The sequence below is a fragment of the Manduca sexta genome, chromosome 15 (assembly GCF_014839805.1).
Source record: "Manduca sexta isolate Smith_Timp_Sample1 chromosome 15, JHU_Msex_v1.0, whole genome shotgun sequence".
Lineage (NCBI taxonomy): Eukaryota > Metazoa > Arthropoda > Insecta > Lepidoptera > Sphingidae > Manduca > Manduca sexta.
The window spans coordinates 9,608,413-9,635,924 of record NC_051129.1 but is presented as its reverse complement, the minus strand read 5'-3'; the positions used below and the strand labels follow the sequence as shown (position 1 = coordinate 9,635,924).

At 39.0% G+C, this 27,512-nt stretch overlaps 3 protein-coding genes across 16 annotated transcripts in view; 1 reads left to right on the top strand and 2 right to left on the bottom strand.

Annotated features, from left to right (window-relative positions):
- Positions 1–1,978: 1,978 nt before the first annotated feature.
- LOC115449032 (brain protein I3) lies at positions 1,979–10,296 on the bottom strand. 2 transcript variants are annotated; one of them, XM_030176719.2, is made up of 2 exons: positions 10,073–10,296; positions 1,979–6,670 (listed from the first exon to the last, which is right to left on the bottom strand). In XM_030176719.2, exons 1-2 carry the CDS (start codon positions 10,128–10,130, stop codon positions 6,354–6,356), a joined length of 375 nt encoding a protein of 124 aa, XP_030032579.1. In that variant the 5' UTR covers positions 10,131–10,296; the 3' UTR covers positions 1,979–6,353. The 2 variants fall into 2 exon arrangements, with proteins under 2 accessions (XP_030032579.1, XP_030032580.1); XM_030176720.2 differs by lacking the exon at positions 10,073–10,296 and adding an exon at positions 9,906–9,985.
- Positions 10,297–11,280: 984 nt separating this feature from the next.
- The window catches only part of LOC115449030 (protein N-terminal asparagine amidohydrolase), a 127,684-nt gene continuing 111,452 nt past the window's right edge, over positions 11,281–27,512 (bottom strand). For all 13 annotated transcript variants that reach the window (XM_030176716.2, XM_030176708.2, XM_030176705.2 and 10 more), the window contains 6 exons: positions 18,475–18,668; positions 17,897–17,962; positions 16,737–16,919; positions 15,024–15,241; positions 14,076–14,237; positions 11,281–13,389 (listed from right to left, as the gene is read on the bottom strand). In XM_030176716.2, the coding sequence (XP_030032576.1) occupies positions 13,264–13,389; positions 14,076–14,237; positions 15,024–15,241; positions 16,737–16,919; positions 17,897–17,962; positions 18,475–18,661 (942 nt within the window). In that variant the 5' untranslated portion in view covers positions 18,662–18,668 and the 3' untranslated portion in view covers positions 11,281–13,263. The remainder of the gene's footprint in view (positions 13,390–14,075; positions 14,238–15,023; positions 15,242–16,736; positions 16,920–17,896; positions 17,963–18,474; positions 18,669–27,512) is intronic.
- LOC119189422 lies at positions 20,259–23,048 on the top strand. The gene has a single exon (XM_037438977.1). It carries the CDS (start codon positions 20,259–20,261, stop codon positions 23,046–23,048), a length of 2,790 nt encoding a protein of 929 aa, XP_037294874.1.

Below are 27,512 nucleotides of genomic sequence, written 5' to 3'. Positions count from 1 at the left end.
ACCGAATCGCTGTGATAGCATTACACAAAGTAGGTATGGAGCCAAATGCAATTTTTAAAACTCTCCATACACTTGGTATTAGTAAAATGTTTGTGTACCGGGCTATTAATAGGTACAATGAGACCTCCTCTGTTTGTGACAGAAAAGATCTGGCCGTCCACGTAGTGTTCGTACGAAAAAGGTGGTCAAAGCAGTAAGGGAAAGAATTCGAAGAAATCCTGTCCGAAAGCAAAAGATTTTATCTCGGGAAATGAAGATAGCACCTAGAACCATGTCGCGTATTTTAAAAGATGACTTAGGACTTGCAGCCTATAAGAGACGCACTGGCCATTTCTTAACTGATAATTTAAAGAAGAATAGGGTGGTAAAATCGAAACAACTACTGAAGCGGTACGCAAAGGGAGGTCACAGAAAAATTTTGTTTACGGATGAGAAAATTTTTACAATTGAGCAACATTTTAACAAACAAAATGACCGTATTTATGCTCAAAGCTCTAAGGAAGCTTCCCAATTAGTCGACAGAGTGCAACGTGGACATTATCCGACTTCAGTGATGGTTTGGTGGGGTGTTAGCTATGAAGGAGTGACTGAGCCATATTTTTGTGAAAAAGGTATCAAAACATCGGCACAAGTGTATCAAGATACCATTCTTGAGAAGGTAGTTAAGCCCCTTAACATCACCATGTTCAATAACCAAGTATGGTCCTTCCAGCAAGACTCGGCGCCGGGTCATAAAGCTCGGTCCACGCAGTCTTGGTTGGAATCGAACGTTTCGGACTTCATCAGAGCTGAAGACTGGCCGTCGTCTAGTCCCGATCTTAATCCGCTGGATTATGATTTGTGGTCAGTTTTAGAGAGTACAGCTTGCTCTAAACGCCATGATAATTTGGAGTCCCTAAAACAATCTATACGATTGGCAGTGAAGAATTTTCCCATGGAAAGAGTGCGTGCTTCTATTGATAACTGGCCTCATCGTTTAAAGGACTGTATTGCAGCCAATGGAGACCACTTCGAATAAGCTTTTTATATTTTTAATTGTTTTATATTTATGTATTAAACTGACACACTGTAAAAGTAATAAATGTTATTTGCAGTTAACAATTTTCTTTTTTCTTTATTACAATATTTATGGCAAGACTAGGTAGAAAGCTATAATACAAAACTAAATTTTCTAACAAATAGAATGTTTACTGAGAGATCAATTACAGATAGTGACATGGAATACGTTTACGTGCGATAAATCACCATTGTTACATCGACCGTTAACCGACAATCATTACGCATCCATTACAACTCGTAAAGCCCATGGCGGCAATTTTCAGCGTCATTTGTTCGTGTAATATATACGAGCGATTTAGCTTGGTTATCATTTGCTTGCAAGGTACGTTTGCAGGCATTGATAGTTTGACCATGTATTTACTTGTTAATATCTAATAATTACTAGTAGGTAGCTAACGGTATAACCAAAAATGGCGACGAATAATAGAAGTAATATTTAATATAGATCAGTGGTGAAGGGACCATATAACTGGATTCCTTCAGCTTACTTTTATGTAGAATTTAAGTATCATCAGAACGATTTGCCGACCTTATTTATGCATATTTAGTACTTATATGTAGTGTCAGGTTCTCTTTCGGATATTTTCACTTTTCACCTCTGGTATAGGTAGGTACCTACTTTTGAAACAATAATCTTGGAGAAAAATCTATCGTGATGGCTTGTTGCAACGACTTTAAACTGAGTGTTAACCGCTGCAGGCACATGAATGATCTAATACCGCCATAATTCTGAAGATAATGAAAGGGCGCGACGTCTGTTTGGTTCAACGTGGTTACTTTGCCAGACCAGAAAAAAGTTGTATGTCATACGGCAACCGACCCACATCAAACTTATCATACTATTGTGGTTTACTGATAACACAATAATGACTATGATTGACTATTATTGAAGTATTCATAAGATAAAAACAAACAATAATATAATTCCCAAACTTTATTGTAAAATCTATATAAATATAATTAATAGTATTTATTAATCACCATACTTACATAATTACAGTTCAATTTAGCCTTTTTTAATCGTCACGGGAACATTCTAGCAGCGTGGTTACTAGCCGTTCTAGTTATTTCAATATACTAGTAAAAAAAAATTCAAGTAAGGCAATTTTGCGTTCTTAAAATCAGTCTATTATAGTAATGTTCGTTTAAGGAATAAATTACGATATAATCTCTTACACAATATTAATTATAATTATTGCTTTATATTATTTTAAAACAAACAAATTACATGACATCAACGGCGATATAAAATAAGACAAAGTACACTAAATTAAATTTGAAAGACAAAAGTGCTACGTTGTGACGTCATAAAATTATACCAACGAAATAGTGAAAATGGCACTGGAAGTATTATTTTGTTACAATTTTCTAGACCATTATTGGCTGACTACCAAATTGAACATAATAGTTATAGTCCCATTTTGGTGCCATACAAGTTTCAAGGTACGTTCACTCGCAATATTCATATTTGTACCTAATAGAATAGCGATTATAATGTAACATTCAAGACTTGTAGCAGCGAGTGATATTCCGGGATCAGACGCTGAACATATAACAAACCGGTGATCTTAGTCACAATGTCTTAGTAAACATTCATATATATATCTCGAGATCGTTGGTAAAAATGGGCCAATCAGAATGAACTTTGATCGCAAAACTCAAGTATTACAAGTTGATTGGTTTGTTGTCAGATCTGAAGATAACTCCATTGTTTATTACTATTGGCCATAAGTGAAATGTGGCAGAGTGTTACACATATTTCAATGGTACAATATTTCCTAAATTATTAAGACCACGTGTATATGTCCATGTTCGTTTTATTATACAAATTGTCCTATTTTATACCACCGACTAAATCAATCTTATCAATTATAGATGCATCGCGAACATATTTAAGTGTAAATAAACGACATACCATTAAATAGCTATTTAAAGATATTCAAAACGACAGATATAACATGCTCTTTTATTCCAAGTTTAATATCTGGACATCAATAAATTAGCACACGACAAAGTTCGACATAATATTTATTAAATTGTTAGATTAGAAAATATTTAAGTCAAGTTTGGAAACACTAGTGGCGTTGACATTAAAATGGCAAATAAAATATCGATATATTTTATTTAAACAACCGAAATGGCTCGACATTGTAATAAATTTAAAATCAATGTGTATGCTATATAGACAGCACTTAGAATTTAAAACTGCAACGATTATATTATCTAAACCACTTTTGTTTTTTTTTTGTCGATAGAAAAGTTTTCGGCAACGGCTACCCCATCTCATCCCAGGGCGTCGTACCAGTCGACTAAGGGAGACTACCAGAAGTAGAATATTGAATACAGGCCAGCATAATTTCTACAACAGTCATAGATAAAATGTCTTGATGTCGTAACGTTGGAGTGCATTGTATAGCCCGACCAAAAAATAAATAAATAAATAACACGCCATATTAGAAATATTGTAACTAGTTTGTAGTGACAGCGTTAACTTTAAAACGGAAAAACAAAAGTTGTGTCCTTAAAGCAGGCATTTTATTTGCCGGGTCAAACTATACTTGCCATCAGGCCATATTACGTACAATGAGTACAAAAACTAAAAGATTGTTGAGTTCTTCGCTCTATGTAGGTATCTCGCTCCAAATCACATTTTTTTAGTCATTCCATTTGATTGAATAAATTTATCATATAAAAAATGACTGACGATATCCGGCTTAAAAAACAGCAAATAGAGTACGCAAGTAGCTCAAAGCATCGCTAAATAACATTTTTTTCTTCATAAGGCTTCAACCTCAAAAATATTATGCAACTGAAATATTTTTTAAAAAATAAAACTTATTGTTAAAAAAAATTCCAGCTTGTCAAAGATGGCTTATAGTCAGTCACTAGTAGCAAACCTATTGTTTTAATGCACTAACAAATACAGATAATAGAAGGAATTAATTCAAATCCAGACATCTTTGAGCGATAACACTAATCACAGGAAACAATATTTTAGTGCTGTTGAACGTAGGGTAAACGCACTAATTACCACCCCATTAGGTCGGTTATTGTCGATTCGTGGGTATGTTTGTCATAGGTTAACAAACTCACCCACATCATTGAGTTAATAAGTGCGAAATCAAAATAAAAACTTACATTCACTCGAAAACTAATGTGATAATTTAACATAATATTATCAGACATTTACCTATGACTGGACATTTACTTTACTTAAATGGCACATTGTTTAAAAACTTGTTGGTTTTTTATTATATTTTTTCATTCTATAGAATTCATCGTTTATCTTTTTGGCATACAAAAGCCACAACTTAATTTTTGGATATGCATATTTTGATATAAAACATGTGTTAATTAATGGAACAATGCCAAATGTTTCTGCATTGTTTGTATACATTAATAATTATGTTTGTCGAGTACATGTAATGACAATGAGTCATTAAAATAGCTTATAAATCGAAACATTATTAAAAATATTGTTTCAACATTTTAATGTACAAAACTTAACAATTAGTATTACATTTAAGATAACAAATTTGCAGAATTATGGAAGTAAATGTAAATGCTAACACTTCGAATGATTACAAGGAATGCACGCAAAATACATGATTTTAATTTTAATTCCAAATCACCTTTTTTATATTTTCAAAGTGTTCACTCACATTTACATTTACCTCATAGTTACACAATCATGAACTATATGGAAAACTTAAAACAGTAAACCTTAATTATATTTTATGATGTTTCTATATTTATTTTTACAATAAAATGATAATAAAGCAAACGCGTTATTTTTAAAGATGACATCATACGTATGGCGTTTTTGTTTGTTCTCGTGGAATACAAAAGCGCCAAAAATTGTTATTAAAATTAAGAATAAATGAAACTATATGAATTAAAATTCAAAGTATATCAAAGCTTGTCTAGGCAATTATCAAATATTCCAACATTAATAGTTAGCATGTAATTTTGCCGACCTTTAATTTGAAATAGCAGCAAAATAACACTCATCAAATTTTACATAAGTCATTACATATTACGGATACACCGTTCAAATATCATCAAATAATTCTACTTTTTTTAGATTGTTACAATATACGTCGGAAATATTATTATTATTTTGTTACATACCAATTCAATTAAACATTATAATCACAATGGGCAAAACTTAATCACAAATCAAATAAAGATTACGTATGTTAACGATAAAATAATTTTAAATGAAAATTGTCAATACAGATTTATTGATTCAGATTATCAATAAATATCTTAAAAACCATTTGCTTGCGCAAAATATTTAAATGAGATTACTATTTCTATAATTGACATTAACAAAATGTAGATATAATATGGTCCAAAAAAACCCTTACAATTAGCATCTTTGCCAAATAAACTTTATATGATATATTTTTAGATAAGAATTCTTAAATATATATGTTCTTATATAGTATTTATTTTATTCGTTCATACTACGGCAAGGCAAAATGTTTCTGTATATTCTCGTATAATCTCGCTTACAAAGGGGAATGTTATAAATATTTTGCAAATACACAGCCAAAATTTCGTCAATTGTTTATTGAAATTAAATTTGTCAATATGTTATATAAATAATGTCAATGAATATACGATTCCCGATCATCGCATCAAGAGGCAGACGCGTGCACAGTCGCTGCCATAGGGATTACTATCTTTCCCGGTTAATCTAGAAATTATCCCGGTGTCTGCCTGAGACAACTTTTAAAATGTCCTTGACTACAGGAAGTTACTGGAACCCTACGCTAGCTTCAACCGAGTCAGTATCGTCAGTGAAACGCACTATTGACGCTGTCGTCGGTGGCCAGTTATAGCTTTACTTTGTGTATAGTGCATTGGGGTAAGTCCGGATTACGAGGTAAAATAGTTCATTTAGAATTACTGCTGAACGCGTCATTTCCTAACACTAACAATTAATATTGCCTTTTTAATGTATCACAATTGTTTGTCACTTTAGTTTTAATAACAATTTAGAAGTAATTTTTTAATTAACGGTTTTACTCCGTGATCCGAACTTACCCCATCGCGTACTTTATTAACACTTCACTGAGGCGTGACACGAAGACCGGAGATCCATATAAAAAAGGGTTTGCTGATATGGAATAATAGCAACTGTAAAAAAGTTCCCTGCAAATATTTATAATAAACTTCATAATAATCAACATTATGATCGCAATTAGGGACGCTTTCCCGATAACAATAGAACAGTGGCGAATGATCAAATCCCTGTCATTAACTTGGGAGAAACCATTGACTCAGGCCTATCCAAATATTGCCCCGCAGTTAGAGCATCTTCGGTTTTTAAGAGCGAGACAGCACAATATTCCTAGAGGGAAGAAGAGGATGGCACATAATATACCGAGGCATGTGAAGTCATCTTCTAGGATGCCAACACGACAGGCCGGACAAGCCCCTACGGCAATTATAGCCGGTGGTATGATGATGTTGGTTGCTCCGTAGTTGGGTACATAGCCTGGTGTGGGGGGAGGAACGCCGTATGGAGTGTACCCTGGTGGCGGGGGTTGATACGGTGCCCCTGGCATGCCAGCCGGCTGAGCTTGGGGATATGGTTGTGGTCCTGGAATAGTCGAAAATAATATACGTTTTAGTGTTACGAATAATGAGATGTTAGTTTTGAATTATTTATGAATATGAATAATTATGTCTACAAAGTATATGGTTTTAATCTTTTAAGTAAATATGTAATTATAAATATTTGAATTAATTCTTCATGCTACAAAGACAGAAATTTTATTTAAAATATCTTGTAATCCTGTCACTATAAATGACTAGCCAAATATAAAAACATGTTTTCTTTTAATAAATTTAGTCACTATCTTTGTGATCTAATGTAATATGCATTAACTTAAAAACTTGTTTATTCAGATCATTGACCTGTCTTAAAAAAATTGTTGCTAATCATACGAATCTATATCTACTTTCATAACAAGTTACAATGTAGTTATATTTCTTTATATAATTAAATGATGAAACGGAAAAGCTATAAACAATAACAAAGTTGTAAACAATAATCGCATCATGCAGAACTTCGGATTAGAAAGTGTGGCACGGCTCTATGCATTGTCAGCCTACTTTTTTTTTTATTCGAGCACAACAAAGTGACCTTTTTGCACCTGATGGTAAGTGGAGTGGGGTCCAATAGAATGGCGACTAACGAGAGATGAGGACCCTTCAGCAATCAGCACAATTATGCCGGCCTGTTGGAACCGGATATACTCAGGCTGATCCCGGAATGCGGAATGTGGGAGTTACGTGGGCCACAATGACATTATGTTATTGTTTCATATTTCCTACTATTTAAACTACGTAAAAATGGAACATAGCAGCGCCCGCACACTGCTGCTCGGCAACAAAAATATACAAAGTAGCATTTTCTACCTGCCTAGATGAGTAATATCCGCCTGGACATTTCCACATAAACTTGCCATTTAAGTAAATATATGGCAGACTCATGTCAATAAATTTGTTTTTTTATAAAATATTTTACTTTATTACCATATCAAATTGCAATAAACACAAAACATGGTTTCTATATTTATAACATACAATAGAAACCAGTCTTTACTGACATAAACACGGAAAAATGTAATTTGCCAATAGTAATATTTATTGCATTGTTGTATGGCAGTTTTCAATAAACAATCCCAATTGTCTTTTCGATCTATCGCGTAAATAGACCAAGAAGATCAGTGTTGTGACATGGTTAGAAATGACGTATTTGAATTATTTTATTGTAGGGATTGAATCGAAGATTAAATGGGGCTATTACAAGGGCGTAGCTACCGGTGTATCAGCTGTATCAGACATGGACAGGGCAAATTAATGACAACATGGTCTAATAGTTCAATTAATAATCTCATAAAAAAACAATATATTTACCAACTGCCTTTTGCAATATAAGGAAAATAATAAGTTACCTAAAATCATGTATTCATACAACCTGATGGCAATTTTAATCATATTGGAATTTAATTTCGTTAAATGTATCAATAAATAGCACATTATTTAATTATAATTCTATTTAAAAAAGTATATGGTGATAAAATTTTACCACTAGTAAAAACGAATGATAAACTTGATATAAATTAGCATAATTAACATCAAATGTCAAGATTGTAATACATGTTTAAATTTTCCCTATGCCATGATATGAAGATTAATATCTATTGTTAACCTTACTGGAATAGAAATTTCTAGAAATACAACTGCAATAAAGACAGAGCAAAATTCATATTATTTTGGATCTAAGTTTGAGTAAAACAATAATTAACGATATAACATTATGAGATTTAATGTCACATAAACTGTTATGATCAATTAGCGTATAATGTATTTTTGCGTTTACGCAAATGTTAGATACCAAAACAAAACTAGATGTCGGATTTGATCACAGTTTTTAGGATTTTAATTTTCTTCCAATGTTTGAAGATTGCACCTTTCATGGTCAGGGGGTGGACAGTAGTATCGGTTGTCTAGTCACAGTTACAATATCTACCAACATTTTACAAGATACATAACTGCCATAAAATTAGAAAAGTAGATTTATTTCGAAATTAGTGTTTTCTAAAAATTTCATTTTAGACAGTTTTAGTGGTATAGTTGTATTGCATATGTGATACGCGTGCACTAATGACTAGTACTTGTGGGCTGTAGTGAAAATGTCTTTCCATGATCATTACTGCAAACACTATTTATAAGAATATCCTAGAGATAAATCTATCATTAGGATGTCATTACCATTAATTTTGTATTTCCTATTAGTGCTAACGATTTTAAAAAGGCATCTTTTATTATGGCCCCTTGCGTTTAATCCATGGAATACTCAGTGATATATTTGATGTGAGGTTTAGTACTCCACATCAGACTCGAGTCTGAAATTGTGCCCTATAATGAAAATGGGCTTACACTCTATTAATGTGATCAAACAAAGTGAAAACATGTGTTTCTCTGTCAACCCTTTAAAGGGTGATAAAGGCATGGTTCTTTGGTATGTGGATTATTTTCCCAAGACAATAATGAAATTCATTTTTAAATTTTATTATTTACAATCCTAGTGATCTAACAAAATACATTAATTTGTTGTGAATAAATCAGCAACAGAAAATTCTACTTATCAATAAGGTGAAAGTGATAAGCTTTTATTAATGACTCAGACTTAGTCGGTTTTCCTTGAAGTCCTTGTTTTCTTTATCTCACAAGTGATGTTTATCTGATAATAATGATCCAAATTACCATAGAACTGCAAATATTAAAATGCAAACATGTGTAATGTATAAAGAATTTGCCAAAGAGATCCTAAATATCTGTATTTTATCAAACAATTGCACCAATATAATTTTTTCTGTCTCTATGATGATATTATTATATAACAAATGAATAACCAATTAATTTACATTTTACAGTATATGTGAGTAAATTTACATTACAATGGCACTGTTAGACATTATTAAACCTAATTAGAATATCCAAAATTGTATACAAAAAGAAATATTTAGCCACCAAATCTCTAATCACTTTTGTAGAACTCTCAATACTCAACTTCACTGAACAGAATCTAACAGCTTTGATATTTAATACTTTGTTACTTTCTAAAGTAAATTCAATGACAAATTTAACTTGTCTACACTGTAGGCACTTCATTGTATAAGTCTTATGTTTTGTTTTCAACTTGTAACTAATTGATTTAACATCAATCGGTAGGTATTGTCTCACGAAATATAATTATGCAAAACGATCTTAAAGAATAACAAGTTTTTGTATAACTTCTGAAGAGTGACGTGACGAGTACGTACGGTTCATAATTTATTCCAAAAGTATGAACACAATTAGACGAAAAGTAATTAAAGTTATCAAAACTTGTGAAAGAACTAGCATTATACTCACACGCATATCTCGGCTTATCTATTTTATGATTCACTAACAATAAAAGGCTTCGTAAACCCATGTGAAGTTCGGTTACCTGGTGGCGCCGCAGCCGAATACGGTGGTGGTTGCTCTGTAATAGTAGGCTTCTCCATATTTCTATTTGCTCGTCGAAATATGTTTAATGCTTTATTTTTCGAAATAATTACTATCACTGTATGCAAAACACTTGCAAAACAAGTTGCGACGGCGAAATCAGCTGTCAAAAAAATGTTGCCAGATCTCTAACCAAAGAGAATTTTATGTCTTGAACTAGTATTATAATTACTGCACAGTGCTGCCAGATTAATAGTGGTCGAAATCTCCGGTATTTGTCTATTTAGGTGCGAAAAAAACAATTATCGGTATGAAAGGTCACCTGTATAACTTTTGAATGGTGTTTACTGTTTTGTTATTTTTTTTCAATAAATTGCTTCAAAGTGTGTGATAGTGAACATTTGGAAGCGATTGAAACACTATATTTGCAAAATTGATAATGGAAACGGACCAATCAGAGACGGCGTCATAATCTAACGACCAGTGAAATTGTCAAAATATCATATCCATACAGTATCACTATAGTGTCCCTGTGACGTTACAATCACATTAAAACCAGGCCGTTAAATTGAAAGAAATGAAGTAGATTGACAATCTACCGTTTAATTGTAATATCACTAGTGAAATTATAATAATATTACAGCTTTGACAATATAACTGCGACATATATACTTACTAATATTATAATCCTTATTTTATTTTCGAGTTCGAGCTTTATAGAATATTTTACAAATATATCTAGGTTGTAAAAATTAAAAAAAAAACGTTATAATGATTGTTGTTATGAATATTAGTTTAATTATTTAATTCTTTAATTTATTTAATAACGCCCTCCAACAGACACTTATGTTGATGAACCGTTCAAAAACGACCGCCGAAATGTACTTAATATACCCATTATCGACATCAGCGCATAAGTAAAATAATAAAAATATTATTTATTAGATATTATCTTCCTCACAGTCTTTTATTCCCGGAATCTTTTTATAAACTGGCAACACAAGCTCTGAATAGATCTGTCACCTACGCGTACCATACATGCCTTAGGGGAACATACTTGAAGGTGCACGCCATGGTTTCATTTCGTCGTTTCACATTATCAATTGAGTCCACTTATGAATAGGCCGATATTAATATAAATAAATGCTGCAATGCTTTATACTATGTTAATACCAGACATGAAAACCAGGGATGAAAACAAACACAGAGTTAACTTTTGAACTTTCAATATATTCATTATATTTTCAAAAAAACAATAACTATTAACGTCGTCTAACTATAATATGTAATTGATCACTAAAATATTTACAACTTCATCATTCCACGATGTCGAAGAACAAAACTCTACTCATTTCTAAATGGAATTCATAATATGCTTAAATAAACTCTTTATGAGTTCTATGACGTCAAAATATACAATTAGGTACATAGATATGGTAATCCTAGTCATATTTACACACAAAAGTAAGAACGAAAAGTATGTTCTGCGTGAAATGGAATAACATCAAAAACTATGAATCGTTCAAGTCCCACTTTTGTTCATAAATATAAGTTAAAAATAAACGATAGAAGTTTATCACAACATAACTATATGAGTTTATGATAAATACACAAACATTTTGGAACAAGAAAATAATTAAGGGTCTATGCACATGACGAACAAACTGACTCGCTTCAAACGCGACTAACCGCTATTTTCAACAAACCTCAATCGCTTTCTTCGATCTATCTCAAAAATGGACCAATCAGAACAAAGTTTATTTTGACATGTAGCAAATGAGTTATTTTGCTTGGTTCATTCTCGAAATCGGATTGAAGATTCAGATTGGAATCGTTTGTTGAAAACGGATGCATAACGCGATGCAGTCGAAACAATGTCCTTTTACAAATACAAACGTGTGTTCCGAAACACGCAGTCAGCGTGTATAAACATACTCTGTGCATAGTCAAGTATCAATAACAATTAAAATTGTGTTATAATAAAAATTAAACGTAAGCCAAAATATTTTTACTATTTTTCCGACTTCGATAAATGCTAATAATTATCAGTTTATTCTAATCACCTCTATGGTTTGTCATGTTAAATGTTCTACATTTTCATTACAGAGTGTCTTTGTCTATACATAGCCTTTTTTATTAGCTACTATTTTTACTTTACCGAGTAAATTTCTTTCAGTCCAATCTTTTTTTTTTATTAAAGGTTAGATTTTTACTTTCATCATACTATAGACAACTTGTTAAATCAATATAAACATAATTAATTGGTATAACGGTCCAAAAACTATGCAAATATTAAATAATGACTAAAGTCAAAAGTGAATTCAATTATTTCCTTTATTATAATGCCACTAAATTACCGGAAAATACTAAAAGTCGTCAATAAAAATCATATCTCTCAGCGTCAATATACTGAAATTGAAAACTAGAATCTTTACAATTAACGTCTGTTCTAAAAGTAATGATAGTTCAAAATCTATTCTCGCAATGCCGATATATACAAACTTTTTCGTCTATGGTTCATCACAGACCAAGCGGAATGCCCTTCGCCCTTCGTACTGATACTAGAATTTTAACTTTATACTATTTAAATACAGTTAAAAATAAGATACTAGAAATTATGAAACGGGAAATACAGTAAATTATCCCTTGCATTTTAAACTCTATTGAAATTGCGTAAGGCCTAAATTTTATTATCAGTACACAAATACGGGGGACGCACGCTCCATTCCCTGATTGGCCCTCGAGCCCCGTTCCATATAAAGGCGGGTCCACACTGATAAATATTTGTTGCTTCGTTTTGTAATACGATCACAGTCAGTAGAAAATATGTCTTATATTCGCACACAATATAACAGTTCATATGAAAATATATTGCCGTCTGTCAATCTATCCTTTAAAATACATACATTTAAAAAATATCTACCCACTTTTAAAATAATTCTTTTACAGATTTAATATAGTAATCCGTCCTGTAATTAAAACATCTGTATAATTAATAAATGAGTAGAAACACATTGCGGGATCTGGCAAATTAAATCATCCTTTTCTATTTATAACCACAATCAGTGTGTCCCTTTCTACGCAGCAAATGCCCTAAGAATGAAAGAGAAAACACATATTCAAAAATGTGCTATATAGGATGCAACATACAGACGTGATTTGTATGGACCCGCCTTCCGACACTTGTAAAGTTTAAAAGCGCATCGGCACCCACAGTCCGGTCTGCTCGTCGCGGCGATAGTAATGCGACCGATTGTCCGGGAACACCGTCACCGCCGGGAACGGATGCTGTTGGATGAACTTTAGTGTCACGCGAATCTGAAATGTAATAGATTTATGAGTTTTGTGAAGATAAGCGTGATAATAGTTTGAAGCGTGAAGGAAATATTAGATTTGGTCCTTCGAGCTGGATTGTCATAGATACTCAGAAAATCCAAATTTAATTATTTTTTAATTTGATGAACTCGTCATTGCAGCTCATCCTCCCTTTCCCCTTAACAGAGGTATTTTGATTCAAGGATAATTAAATACGTATTATATTCACATATTTTGGAAGCTATTGTTTTTTTATTGCTTTGAATGACGAGACGAGCTTGCCGGTCGCCTGATGGTAAGCGATACGACTGCCCATAAACGTAGACACCATCCAACACATTGAATTTCAAAGCTTTTTTTTTATCAAAGAGGTAAACATTTATCTTACTGCCATCCAAGATTTACGGCACTTTGCAATAAATGATCCAAACCGCCAACTAAGCGTTGATGGTAGGATTAAACCAATTAAAAATAAATCTTCTGTAAGCATGCCCATTGTATTATTCTGAACTTGCTTGCGGCTTGCCCCTTGTAGAGTCTTTTCCGCTATAATTTTTTTAAAACACTAGCGATCCATAACGCCAGCGCCATCTACAATGTCCCCGTAAATCTTAGGGTGACGGTGAGTATCACTAATTGAATTTAGACTTAAGTACAGTCATATTAAGGGTTCAATTCGTGTATCATACGTTATGTACGAAGTGCGGCGGCTCCACTGCCGGCGTGGTGCTGAGATGCTGCAGTATGAAGTCGTCGGACTGCTCGAGCCACAGGTCGACTCCTCGCAGCGGGTCGTAGTTGAACGGGCCGATGCGCAACATGCCCACGCCGCTGTCGTATATATCCAGCACCTGAGGATATCAACATCATGATGATAGGATATACATTCGCCCGGATAGCGACCACCGTGTTATTACGGGAGGCATTTTAAGAAAGAAATTTATTGAAGAAGCTACAATTTTAAAATATATTACAACAGTGTCGCGACTCGATGAAATTCCGATTCAAATAGGAATTGGAAAAACAAAAACTAGGTGTAAAACACACTATAGTGGTTCACGCAAGTGTCCCGTTCTAGAATCAGCCTGTGCATATCCGGTGCAAACCGACATAATCGTGTCAACTGGCAATGGGTCAACTCTCGTCGTCTATTTAGACCCACACTAGGCTAACTTTGACGTGCCAGAAAAAATAAAATAAGATAGAAGTAAAACATATAAGTAAACTAGCGACCATCCCGGCTTCGCACGGGTGCAATGCTGATACTAAATACACTATAGAAAAACTGTGAACGTTGTATATAAAAACATAGCGGCCCGCTCTGGCTTCGCACGGGTATAACATAACAAAATAACAGTATTTCTCCACTATTTAATGGATGTTATTATACATATAAACCTTCCTCTTGAATCACTCTATCTATTAAAAAAACCGCATCAAAATCCGTTGCGTAGTTTTAAAGATTTAAGCATACAAAGGGACATAGGGACAGAGAAAGCGACTTTGTTTTATACTATGTACTGATGACAAAATATAAAAATAAAAAGTAAAAAATTAAAAAACAAATATAAAAGATCCCTTGTCCTGGATAGGGGGACTAGAAAAATAATCTGACGTGCCAGTATAACACGACCCACCTGCGCGGAATGCGGCCCGCTGGTGATGGTCCTGGCGCCCCTCAGCGGCAGCTCTGGACCTTTGTCCTGGAACGTGGCCGGGAACAGGTCCCCGGCGCGGATGTCGACCCCCACGCCCGTGACGAGCGGCGCGGGCGAGCCGCCGCCGAGCGCCGTGTTCAACTCGCAGCAACACGCCAGCGTCAGATCTATCTCCACTGTCAGGCGGTGGAACGATACTGGAATTGGACGGGGGTTTGGTTAATTATTCAAATTCAAACTTTATTAATTGTGGTTCAAAGCCGCAATTGCTTGTGGATTAAAGCTTGTTGAAATAGTAGAAAAAACGATCGACAACGAAATGTTTTGGTTGATTATGTTACATACTGGAATGTGAAAGGTTTGTATTCATTTAAAGTGTTATAAATGTGATGTGCTGTGGACACTAGAGATAACCATAACGATGAGCTTATAGTACGTAGTAACCTATTCGTATAGTAACGACCAAACACACTCAAAAACAATTATTTTGTACATAATTGTTTTCTTATGTACTTTTAAGCTGTAGGCATCGTTGGTATATTTAAAGTATACCGCAAAAAAATCAGTAATTGTATGCGTGATAATTTCACCTAAACTAAAGGTAGTTTCAACGAGTCTGGCGAATCTACTAGCCTTGACTCAGACACAACCAAACATTTGCAACCATAACTCATTCGTACCACGAAATCTCGAACGCTATATTTACATTATGTACTCGAATGCCAATTAGCGCGTGAGTCAGTCTCGTCTCAGACTGTCCGCGTCACTCGCCAATAACAATAGATTGGGTTCTACACCCACGCACGGCCCACACTCCGGCTGTAAAGTCAGCCACAAAAGTTGTGAAACAAATGCAAAGCTACAAACCATCACATACATGTTATGTTAATAAATTTTTTTTTTTTTTTAATAAAGTAAATCCTTTTTATTTTAATTCGTGTAGAAAAGAACACAAAATTACATAGGCGATTTGAAAGTTTGCCTTCGTCCAACTATTTTTGTGGGTGACTGTACATGCGCATTGGCAGGGTGACAAGACTACGCATGATACGTCTAATATGTTGTGCTCTGTAGAAGAATTATTGCAATTTTGCTTATCTGCAATAAATTGTCGAGAAAGGAACAGTCCTTTGTAGTGAGCCATTGTGATTATTTGCCTTCTGTGACCAAGATCCATGACACGCTGAATTTGTCGGGAGGGGTGGAAACAACGGGGCTGTGCATGAGTATGGAAATTAATAATTTATTACCTATTTTGCGAGTACATGAATGAACTACACTATCGAAATCAAAAAAAGGTATTTAATTGTTATTTTTTTCACTGTACTTTACACCTTTGAAGTGATTTTGATAAGAGCTACACTCCAGTTTCCTGCCAGTTCTTCTTTGGGGAAACTGCTTTACGAACTGGTAGGGATACTATTGACAGAATCTAAATCTAAACGTTTTATGGGTTCGAAATATTTTTTTTACATTTCAATAAAATTAAAGAGTAAAAATTTTTTGGCAATAAGCAACAATTTATAAACAAATTAAAAATAAAAATAATTTATTAAACGATGACAATGGTGATTCAGAAATGTTCTTCAGTACAAAAATTGAACAATACAACTACTAGAAACGATAAAAAAAAGAACCTCAGTTTGCCCATTTTTACACCTGAAATAAAAAAAATATATATTCGAAACTCACGCATAATATTAGCGAAGAGTTCATCTGAATATCGGTGCGGATCCGTGAAGCCGCCGACTAGCTGTAACTCCAGGCGTCCCTCGGGATAGCCCACGGCGAGCTGCTGAACGCGCGCCACCATCGCGGCTGCCGCCTCCGCCGTGCCCGACCCATCGAGATGCGCAAGCGCAACTGCTCCCGAACCTGGAAAGTTAAGTGAGTGATAAGTTAAATGAGTATAGTGTACTTCACACGGATATTATACAAGTACAGCACACATATTCTCCTGTATTGTGAGAGTGAAATAATAATAATCTCTTTAAAATGTTTAATTACGTAGTAGTGTCTATCACACTGAATACCGTAAAGGTCGTGGAAAATAGTCAGTTTTCCTGCTTAGTTGATACTGAGTAGTAGGTCCGCAGTCTGAAATTTGTACCTGATATAGCAATAGTCTCGCCACCTATCACATCATAGGACGGAATTCACACGGCCTTACCTCTGCTTACCGCTTTGGGGACAAAAGACGCGAATGTGTATGTAACAATAAATATTTACATTGTTAATTCCAATATAAAAACAGACGTGATAAATATAATATTACAAAAAAATTTGTAATTTATTAACAACAACAATACCCAAGTTCAATGGCCTATGTACGGAAACCGAGCGTATAAAAATAATGTCATTCGATTTTCGCATAGAAACAATTAATAATTTAGTGAAGTCTGTCAATAATTTGTATCCCTAGTAGGAAAATACGTATTGAAGTGTACTTAGTAGTATTCGAGCAGATGTACTATTATCGAGTAAATTAACTTTTACGCATTTCTCTATAGGTGTTTGGCAATACTATGTATAAAAAATAAATGCGTGTTTACGACTCGCATACATTTTTAGTCTATCGTTGCCATGGTTACCCGATTTACTATTCGAAGTTTAATCGCGCGCGATTTTCAATCCGTCGTATTTTAGTTCCAAATACGCTCACCGGGGCACTGTTCAAATTTTCATACAAAAATTTACATTAACGAAAGGATAACTTCATGTGGTAATGGGTACCAGTGTCCTACATTCCTGTACTCGAACAGAGAATCTTTTTGATTGTGAATATGATTTATATATTTTTTATTACAGTTTTTAAATCTATGTTTATAATAATAAAAACTAAATCAGCTTACCAGAATGTCTGACGACGACAATGATGCAAGACGTGGCGTCGTCTGATCCAATGATGCTCACATTTTCTGAAGTTTACAAAGAATACACTTTCAAAAGGTGTTCAAAGCTCATATAGTTATAGATTTTTATCTTATAAAAAAATGAGGGGTTGAAATTGACTTTCAACTCACAGAAATTGACTTCTGATTTTCTTCAGAACTTAATTGCTGCGAGTTTTCTTACTAATCTAAACCTTGCTTTAGGTGACTGTGGGTCCAAATGGCGATAGCTTAATTTGGAGTGGATTTGGAGTGGAATTTGGAGTGAATATCCTGATTCAAAACTCAAGGACATACCTCTGATTTTTCTACAAATTTATGTGTGTTTTCTTTGTGAATTATCGCTTGCTTTACCGGAGAAGGAAAAAATCATAAGAGAACCTGTATCCTTAAAGATTTCGAAGGTAAGTGAAATCTGCGGAACCGCACTAGGCCTACTACTACCCTCTCAGTAGTAGAGAAGACCGGTACCCAGCAGGCTGACAGTATACAATACAGGGCTAATATCATACACTATTATTAGTTCCAAGTATACTAACTGTCATGCGGCACGACGGCCGCGAGCTCCCTCTGCGCGACGTACAACAAGCCGGGCGCGGGCACGACTCGCGCGGCCGCCGCTATCAGCTGCGCAGCCGCATCCCTGTAGCCCGGGTGCGCGGCCAGCAGCGCGCGCACCGACGTCGGGCACTCGTCCGACAGCACCCCGTTCAGCACCACCACCATGCTAACGCTGGGGACAAGTTATACACAATTTAAGCTTGTGCCTTGACCAAGACAACATGCTAGCCGTATTTTTAGAAGATATCTATTCAACATTTATAATACATAATATAGATGAAAAAGATTAAACATTATATTTCTACCGTAATTCTCTGGCTCACTATTACAAGGTTGTATGTTAAAATTAAACTATTTATCGGATTTTATCGTGATTTTAATATTTTACTTTGGGAGAAAAGTTAAATATTAAAACAGCTGATGAAATCCGGAAAATAGTTTAATTTAATGTCTAACATTCGCGTAAACACAAGAAATCATTAAGGTTGTATGTTGTAAATTTTTGCACAAATTTAATTTTATATATCATGATACTATGTATTTCTCAGTAAAAAAAAAATAATTATCCTGAAAGAATAGTGAAACCAGACATACGACTTGCGTGTAGTCAATAGGTTAAAAAATAAAGCATGTTAGCGACACGACGACTTCGCGGCCGCCGTGACACTGAGGCCCGTCGACGACGCTGCCTAAGGAGCGACGTTACGGGACGGCGGACGCAGCGGGACTGAAGCCCGCGCGCCGCACGCTCAGCGAAACGACCCGTCAACGCCGCATCCAGAGGAGCAACGTCGCGGGACGGCGGTCGCCGCGCGACTGAGGCGCGCACTGCACGCGCTCGACGAGGGACCCGGCGCCGGCGCATCATGGAACGACGCCCCGCCCACCAGAACCCTACGGCCAATCAGAGCGACGGACGCGCCAACGAGGGAAAAACGGCGGGCCAATGACCGAAAAGTGCGTAGGAGGCACACCCGTGCGTTATAGTGCCTCCTAAACTAGTATGTAAGTCGGGATATTGTATGCGTAGTTTGTAGTTCGAGGCAGATTAAGAAAATTGGTACGAGATAAGCAGATTCGAAAATAAACCAGTGAACAAATCCGTGGAAGTTTTAATACAGTCCCCAACATTTCCTGGTCCTTCGAGTGCCGGATTTGTTTGTGGTTGACTCGCGTTCGCGAATAGTAGGAAGGCAAACCGAACGTGCCTAGCGTACGCGTGTTACCGTCGCGAATCTTTGTGCACAGCGATATTGTGCGCAGCGCGAATCTCGTGCCCGGGGCACTGAGCGAAAGTGCAGTGATTGTGCATAACGTGACTGGAGTGAGTGAGCTCTGTGAAGTGTAGTGTGAGCCTAGTTTGTCTTTATCGCACGCTCTGCGATACGGTTACGTCCAACACCGCTGTCTACCGAACGCGATGGTGGTGACGAGAAGCCAGGGCGACGCAGCCGACGTAGAGGAACAGAGGCGATCCCGTGAACGGCAAGAGTCTGACCGCCGTCGGGAGGAAAGACAAATAAGTCTAGAGAGACTAAGGCGCATATCACAAGAGCCGCCTGCCTCACCTCAGACCGAGCAAGCCACGTCAGTGGAATAATGTGTACGCCTTCGACGTCTACGGCGCGCATTATGTCGGAAACGGTGACAAAGGTGACGGCAAAGGATCAGCCACGTGTAAGATCGCCCGCACAGTCCGTTCGATCTACCGCCAGCGTAACAACAAGGTTGCGTTTGGCCGAACTGGAGAGCTGCAGAAAAGATGGCAGCTATCAAGAGAAAAGAGCTCGAATTGGAGGCCGAGCTTGTAAAGAAGAAACTCGCTTTGGACGTGTCCGCCATTCAAGACGACGCAGAAAGCGTGCAAGGCGAACAACCCGAAGTAGATGTCAATGAATGGCTAAGGAAGAATCCACTTAGCTCTCGAGGAGAGACCGGTGAGTCAAGGGAGGAGCCGAGAACGCTGCGCTTCGACCTACCACGAGCGAGATCACCGACGCCTCCGAGAGCCCCGAGCGACATGGAGAAATTGGCAGTCGCACTCGAAAGAATGGCGAGACCTCGGGTGAGACAAGTAGATTTACCAACATTTTCCGGCGCAGTGAACGAGTGGCTTCCTTTTAAAGCCGCCATGCAAGACACTACGAAATTGTACAACGTGTCTGCCGCTGAGAACATTCAGCGACTAAGAAGCGCGCTGAAAGGAGAGGCGCGTGATGTCGTGGCCGCACTTTTGCATACGGCCACAGACCCGAGCACTATTATGAAGACATTGGAACAGTGCTTCGGACGGCCAGAAGTGATTATTGATCGTGCCTTGGACGAGTTAAGAAAGACGTCCAAGCCCGGCTCAACGGCGACGGAACTCAACAACTTCGCGATCAAGATTCAAAATGTTATATGTGTGTTGCGGAGTATGGATCGCCGTGAGTACCTCTATAATCCACTTTTGACTCGTGAAGTGTTAGAAAAGTTGAGCCCGCACATACGATCACGATGGTGTGATTACGCCTATGAAAATGAAGGAACGGCTGACCCAGAGATCGTCGTATTGTCTCGCTTCCTTATGCGAGAAGCGGACAGAGCGTTGAAATATACGTACGCTCCGTCTGCGGGAACGAGCAGCGCGGCGAAAAGAGAACTCAGACCGGCCATCGCGATCAAGAGAAAGGCGAGCAACGTATACACACTTGAACAAGAAGAAAAACAAGAGTGTCCGGCATGCAGCGAGGCGCATGTGTTAACGCAGTGCCCTAAGTACAAAGCACTTAGCGTCGAACAGCGATGGAACCTGATCAAAGAAAAGAAGCTGTGTTTTAAGTGTGCGAACAGTACTCATCGGCGCATAACATGCAAAGCCAAGCTGTGCGGTGTGGAACAGTGTCGTCGTCCGCATCACTCATCGCTGCATCAAGCGGAAAAGAAACCGGAAAACACAGAGGTACGTGACAAGGAACAAGTATTGTCAGTGACGCCGAAAACGAACGTCGGCGCACGCACCGTGCTTCTGAAGATGTGCCCGGTCGTAGTCGCCGGTCCACGGGGGGAGGTGAGAACGCACGCTCTCCTCGACGAAGGTGCCACGGTGACATTGATGGATGAAGATCTCGCCGAGAAGATAGGTGCAGACGGCCCTACACAAGCACTGCACCTAAGCGGCGTTAACATGGCTCAAAAGGAAAAAGCCAGCAAGTTGGTGACGGTGCGAATTAGAGGTGTGACAGAAGACGAGCCACACTCAATACGAGCAAGAACAATAAAGCACCTGAAACTGCACCAACAGACCATTCCGGCAGTGCTTATGAAGTTGAAGCATTTAAGGGACCTGCCGGAAGAATTGTGCTATGAACGAGCGCGCCCAGGCATCTTATTGGGCGCGGATCATTGGGAGCACATTGTGTCGCGAGAACTGCGAGTTGGCGGCCGCAACGAACCGGCTGCATCAAGGACGCTACTCGGCTGGGTGGTGCACGGTACGTTACCACGTAGCGTCATAACAAAGAAAGAAAACGTGCTTCATATATACGAGCGGGAGCACGACGGACTGCATAACCTCGTGGAAGATCACTTCAAAATAGAAGCGCTCGGCGTCACACCAGAACCGAGAGTGAGTGACGCAGATCGACGAGCCATCGCCACATTGAAGACGTCTATAAGGAAGATAGACTGCGGGTACGAAGTCGGCTTGCCGTGGCGACAAGACAACACCGCCATGCCGCCGAGCTACAACGCGGCACTTCGACGCCTGCGACAAATCGAGCACAAGATGGACGCCTCGCCTGAATTTGCCCGCGAATATACTGCACAGGTGAATAACCTTATAGAAAAAGGATACGCAGTGAGGTGCGACGGGTCAGAATCATCGAGCCCCGTCTGTTGGTACCTCCCTCACTTCGCGGTGCAGAACCCGAACAAGCCTGGCAAGCAGAGGTTGGTGTTCGACGCAGCGGCGACAAGTCACGGGGTGAGTCTGAACGACCACTTACTGGAAGGCCCTGACATGTTGATGTCTCTGCCCGGAATAATGTTTCGGTTCCGGGAGAGCGCTGTAGCAGTCACAGCGGACATACAAGAAATGTTCCTGCGAATCAAGATCCGTGCCGAAGATCAGTCAGCGCAGCAATTTCTGTGGCGCGGTAACGACCGAACCAACCCGCCGCAGCGATTTAAGATGACCAGCATGATCTTCGGTGCAGCGAGTTCACCATTCATGGCGCACTTCGTAAGGAATCACAACGCCAACGTGCATGCGCAGCTGTATCCCAGAGCAGCGGAGGCCATCACCAAATATCACTATATGGACGACTTGGTGGCCAGCTACGATACACCCGGAGAAGCGCACGAAGCCATAGAGGAAATGAAGACGGTGCACGCGGCGGCGGGATTCACTCTGCGCGGATGGAACTCGAACGACGAGAGTGTGCTTCGCGACGTGCCCCAGAGTTGCGCTCGAATCAGCCCACCCAACTGGGGGGAGAACATCAACACAGCAAGATATTGGGACTGCGGTGGGACCCGGAGCGAGACGAGCTGGGATTCAACACAGCAATGAGCCGAGTCCCGAAAGAAGTAAAAACGCAAGTGCGCACGCCCACCAAGAGAGAAGCCCTCAGTACAGTCATGTCGATCTACGATCCACTGGGACTTCTCAGCGTGTACACCATTCGCGCCAAGATCATCCTTCAGAACTTATGGCGCTTAAAGATGTCGTGGGACGAACGGGTGCCAGAGGAAGACGGCAAGCTGTTCGCGACGTGGTTGTCGCAACTGTCGGCGATCGGCCAGTTGCGCATTCCCCGACATTATGGACCGACGAGCCACGAGCGACGCATCGAGCTCCACGTTATGTGCGACGCCAGCGAGCAGGCCTACGCAGCGGTGGCGTATTGGCGGATGGTCGGCCAAGAGAACGTTACACTCTCTTTGGTGGCCGCCAAGGCGAAGGTGGCACCGCGACGGACGCAAACGATACCCCGCCTCGAGCTGCAAGCGGCGGTAATCGGGGCGCGCCTCGCTGACGCAGTGAAGAAGGAGCATCGCATCGTGGCGGAGAGAACTATATATTGGACTGACTCCACAACAGTCATCCACTGGATCCGGAACGACGAGCGACGGTACACACCCTTCGTCGCGCATCGTCTGCGGGAGATCGCCGAGCTCACCGACAAAAGTGAGTGGCGATGGCTACCCACGACGCACAACGTCGCCGATGAAGCCACTCGACTTCGGAGCGACGCCGTGAGTGAAGACAGCCGGTGGTTCCGGGGACCTGATTTCCTCCTCGAGCCCGAACAATCATGGCCCACGAGAGACGGAAGTCAGGACGACGAAGCAGAGGTCCTGCACGTCACAGAGAGCCCGGAAAAGGAACGCTGGCTGCCCGACCCGACCCGCTTCTCCAAGTATGAAACATTGGTGCGAGCCACGGCGAGAGTCTTGGCGTTCGCGGACATCGCGCGACGCAAGACACCACACCTGGAAGTGGGACACCTGAAGCGGGCGGAGATGTTATTAATGCAACAGGCGCAAAGGGAGAGCTTCGGGGAAGAGCTGCAACGATTGAAGTCTTCCCAGCCGGTACAAAGGACGAGTCGGCTATTCAAGCTGGACCCGGTGTTAGAAGATGGCGTGCTGCGAGTCCGGGGACGCACCGGAGGCGCTCACGCCCAATCACTTTTTGTTGGGCTCATCATCGGGCCTTCCCACAATCGGACCCTGTGAAGACGTCGATCGACGGGCATGGCGAGCGGCGCAAGCGTTGGCGGACAACTTCTGGCGCCGGTGGATAGCGGAGTACCTACCGACCCTGGTACCCCGCGGCGAGTCAACAAGAAGAGTTCGTCCGCTGCGCGTGAACGACGTGGTCGCCATCGCCGACCAACAGCTGCCGAGGAACGTGTGGCCGCTGGGGATCGTCCAGCGCACGTTCGAGGGACCCGACGGAGCCATACGAGTCGCTGAAATCAAGACAAAGAGCGGCGTATTTCGACGCCCGGTGACGAAGATCGTCGTGCTGCACCCGGAGGAGGAGGCTGCGCGAGCTACGCCGGGGAGGATGTTAGCGACACGACGACTTCGCGGCCGCCGTGACACTGAGGCCCGTCGACGACGCTGCCTAAGGAGCGACGTTACGGGACGGCGGACGCAGCGGGACTGAAGCCCGCGCGCCGCACGCTCAGCGAGCGACCCGTCAACGCCGCATCCAGAGGAGCAACGTCGCGGGACGGCGGTCGCCGCGCGACTGAGGCGCGCACTGCACGCGCTCGACGAGGGACCCGGCGCCGGCGCATCATGGAACGACGCCCCGCCCACCAGAACCCTACGGCCAATCAGAGCGACGGACGCGCCAACGAGGGAAAAACGGCGGGCCAATGACCGAAAAGTGCGTAGGAGGCACACCCGTGCGTTATAGTGCCTCCTAAACTAGTATGTAAGTCGGGATATTGTATGCGTAGTTTGTAGTTCGAGGCAGATTAAGAAAATTGGTACGAGATAAGCAGATTCGAAAATAAACCAGTGAACAAATCCGTGGAAGTTTTAATACAGTCCCCAACAAAGCAAATAAAAAAAGAATTTACAGCTTTTTTTTAACATTTTAGTTTTATTTAAATAATTATAATTCGCCGTCTATATTCTATTAACAGGGGCCACTCTCATATTATTGCATTAAAAACCCTCTTACATTCCCTATATTCACCTTTAAAATTGATTAACACAACATATTTATGAATAAAAAAAAAACTATCGGATACATCGTTATTTACCTTCCAACAATGAATAAAATATGAATATGCATGAGAATATTAAAATAAGACCAACAGTGAAAGAATATGTATTGGAATTAATTAAGGATAATAAAAATGTATAAATGTATAAATACAGTTGCAATGTCAGTGTTATTTACGAAACTGTAAATTCCGCGCAAAATTCCTAACAGAGCACACATTTACAATATCCAAACGTCAATAATAAATATAACCTATTATGATTGAAAGGTTATTAAACGAATAAAGAATATAATAAAAATTCTAACAAAACATTGAAACAACATGATCACATTGAATTAAGGCAAATAGGTACCTTATTTCAAATACATTGCGATGGTATATTGGGTATTAAAGCTACTATAGTGCACTAGATGGCGCTAGTAGTATGATATATGACATAAACTCTTTTTTATATTTGATAGGTATTGGGATAGAGTTCATTCGTTGTTCCAGCGTTTGCCGTTTATTCAAGTTCTAACTGAAACAAACTAACGCGGCACTCGCTCAATTGTCTTCGTAATGTATGCCGTGCGCCGCCGGGTCACGCGAGTGACACCGACAACCATTTTACACTCGACTCGATGCTCATTTACATTGACTGGCGCCCGTGTAAATACAATAAGAATATCGAAAACCAAAGTCAGATACAAATTTACAGAATAAGATTACTCAGTTGGATATACTTGTAGTGTAGTGGCGAAGGGTGAAATTGTTCGAAAGAGTACCCGATGCAACATATAGCCACAAATCGTTCAGATAATTAGATTTTTATATAAATTACGAAAGCGAAGTAGGCCAGAACCGAGTTATATGGGCCCTTCGCGACTATTGTAGTGATTTGTAAATTGTCTTTGATTTGGAAAAACGACGACATTTCTTACGATAAATGATGGCATACATGTATTAAACGTTGAAACAATAGAAAATAAACATCTCAATTTCAATAGATAATTCGTTAATATATCTTCTCCGTGACGTTTAAAAACTAGGCTAAACTTTGGAAAATTTTGCAATAGTGAAGCCATAACAGTCTTTTTTATCTAGACAACGAAATACCTAGCCAAAGCTTTTGTGACACTTTAGTTTTTGGTGAATCAATATTCGCACCCTAGGGAATACTAACCCATTCTTTTGTAAAGTTAGCAACAAACATTGAAAAATGAAGCAGTTATTCAAATTTGTAATATTGTTGTAAGAAAAAGTGAGGGCGTGCTGGGGTTACCGCGTTGTCTCTTTCTCACGCACGCAGTGTTATGCGAGTGATAATCGGTGACGTCACAGTTTACTATTACAGTTATTTAACAACTTCCCCTGTCATCAAATTTCATAGCTTTATAACTTATTTTTTTATTTTGTGGACTAGATTCGATATTGGACGACATTTTTAAATAAAAAGTTTTTTTTTAAACATAGTCATCTACCCCATTGTGTGGACTAGCGAAGATTAAAGGATAATCATCTCTTCGCGGTCGATCTTCTATCTGGACCCCAAAGCACTTAAAAGCAGGTGCTGTAGGTTCAATTTGCCGTACCTGCATTAAATCGAACACACGGTATTATTTATCGAATTCTATACATATCACATCTAAGTTTATAGTATGCGCATTCGTACAGACATACGAACTTAGTACGCACTGTACTGGTATCTACGCAGCGTATCGGCGTAGGCATCGAATATATAGTAACACATGGAATTTACACCTAATGTTTTCAAAACATTTACCGTTATAACATAAAATTTACGATAAAAGTTATCCAATATAAATATTAAACTCATAATATTTTGCAAAACGCGATAGTGCGAACAAGTTGAATTTAAAACCTGAACACGGATTCCACACGTGTGCTGTTTGTTACATATCGGAAATATAATAGCATGTAGCATCACGGTATCTCTTTTCAAAGGTAGGCAAAGTGCGTAACACATACACTACACCAGCTTTGTTAGGTGATAGGTCTATTGCTCCTGCTAAAATATATCTTCTTTTGTAATTAATCTTGATATACCTGTGTAGTGAATTTCATCCACTCCAAACTCACTAACTCCTATTATAATCTCAAAATCAGTAACTAAAATTGTTTGTAAAAATTAGTGTTGTTATCCTACTTAAACGTGAGTGCAGCGAAACACTTATTTTTAAATATTGTAAAAGGCTTTAATTTTTCTTTTACCACATGTATATGATTCGAACCTTGGACCTTTCAGTAGCACACATACCTACGCCACCATGAGACGAAGGACACTTCGC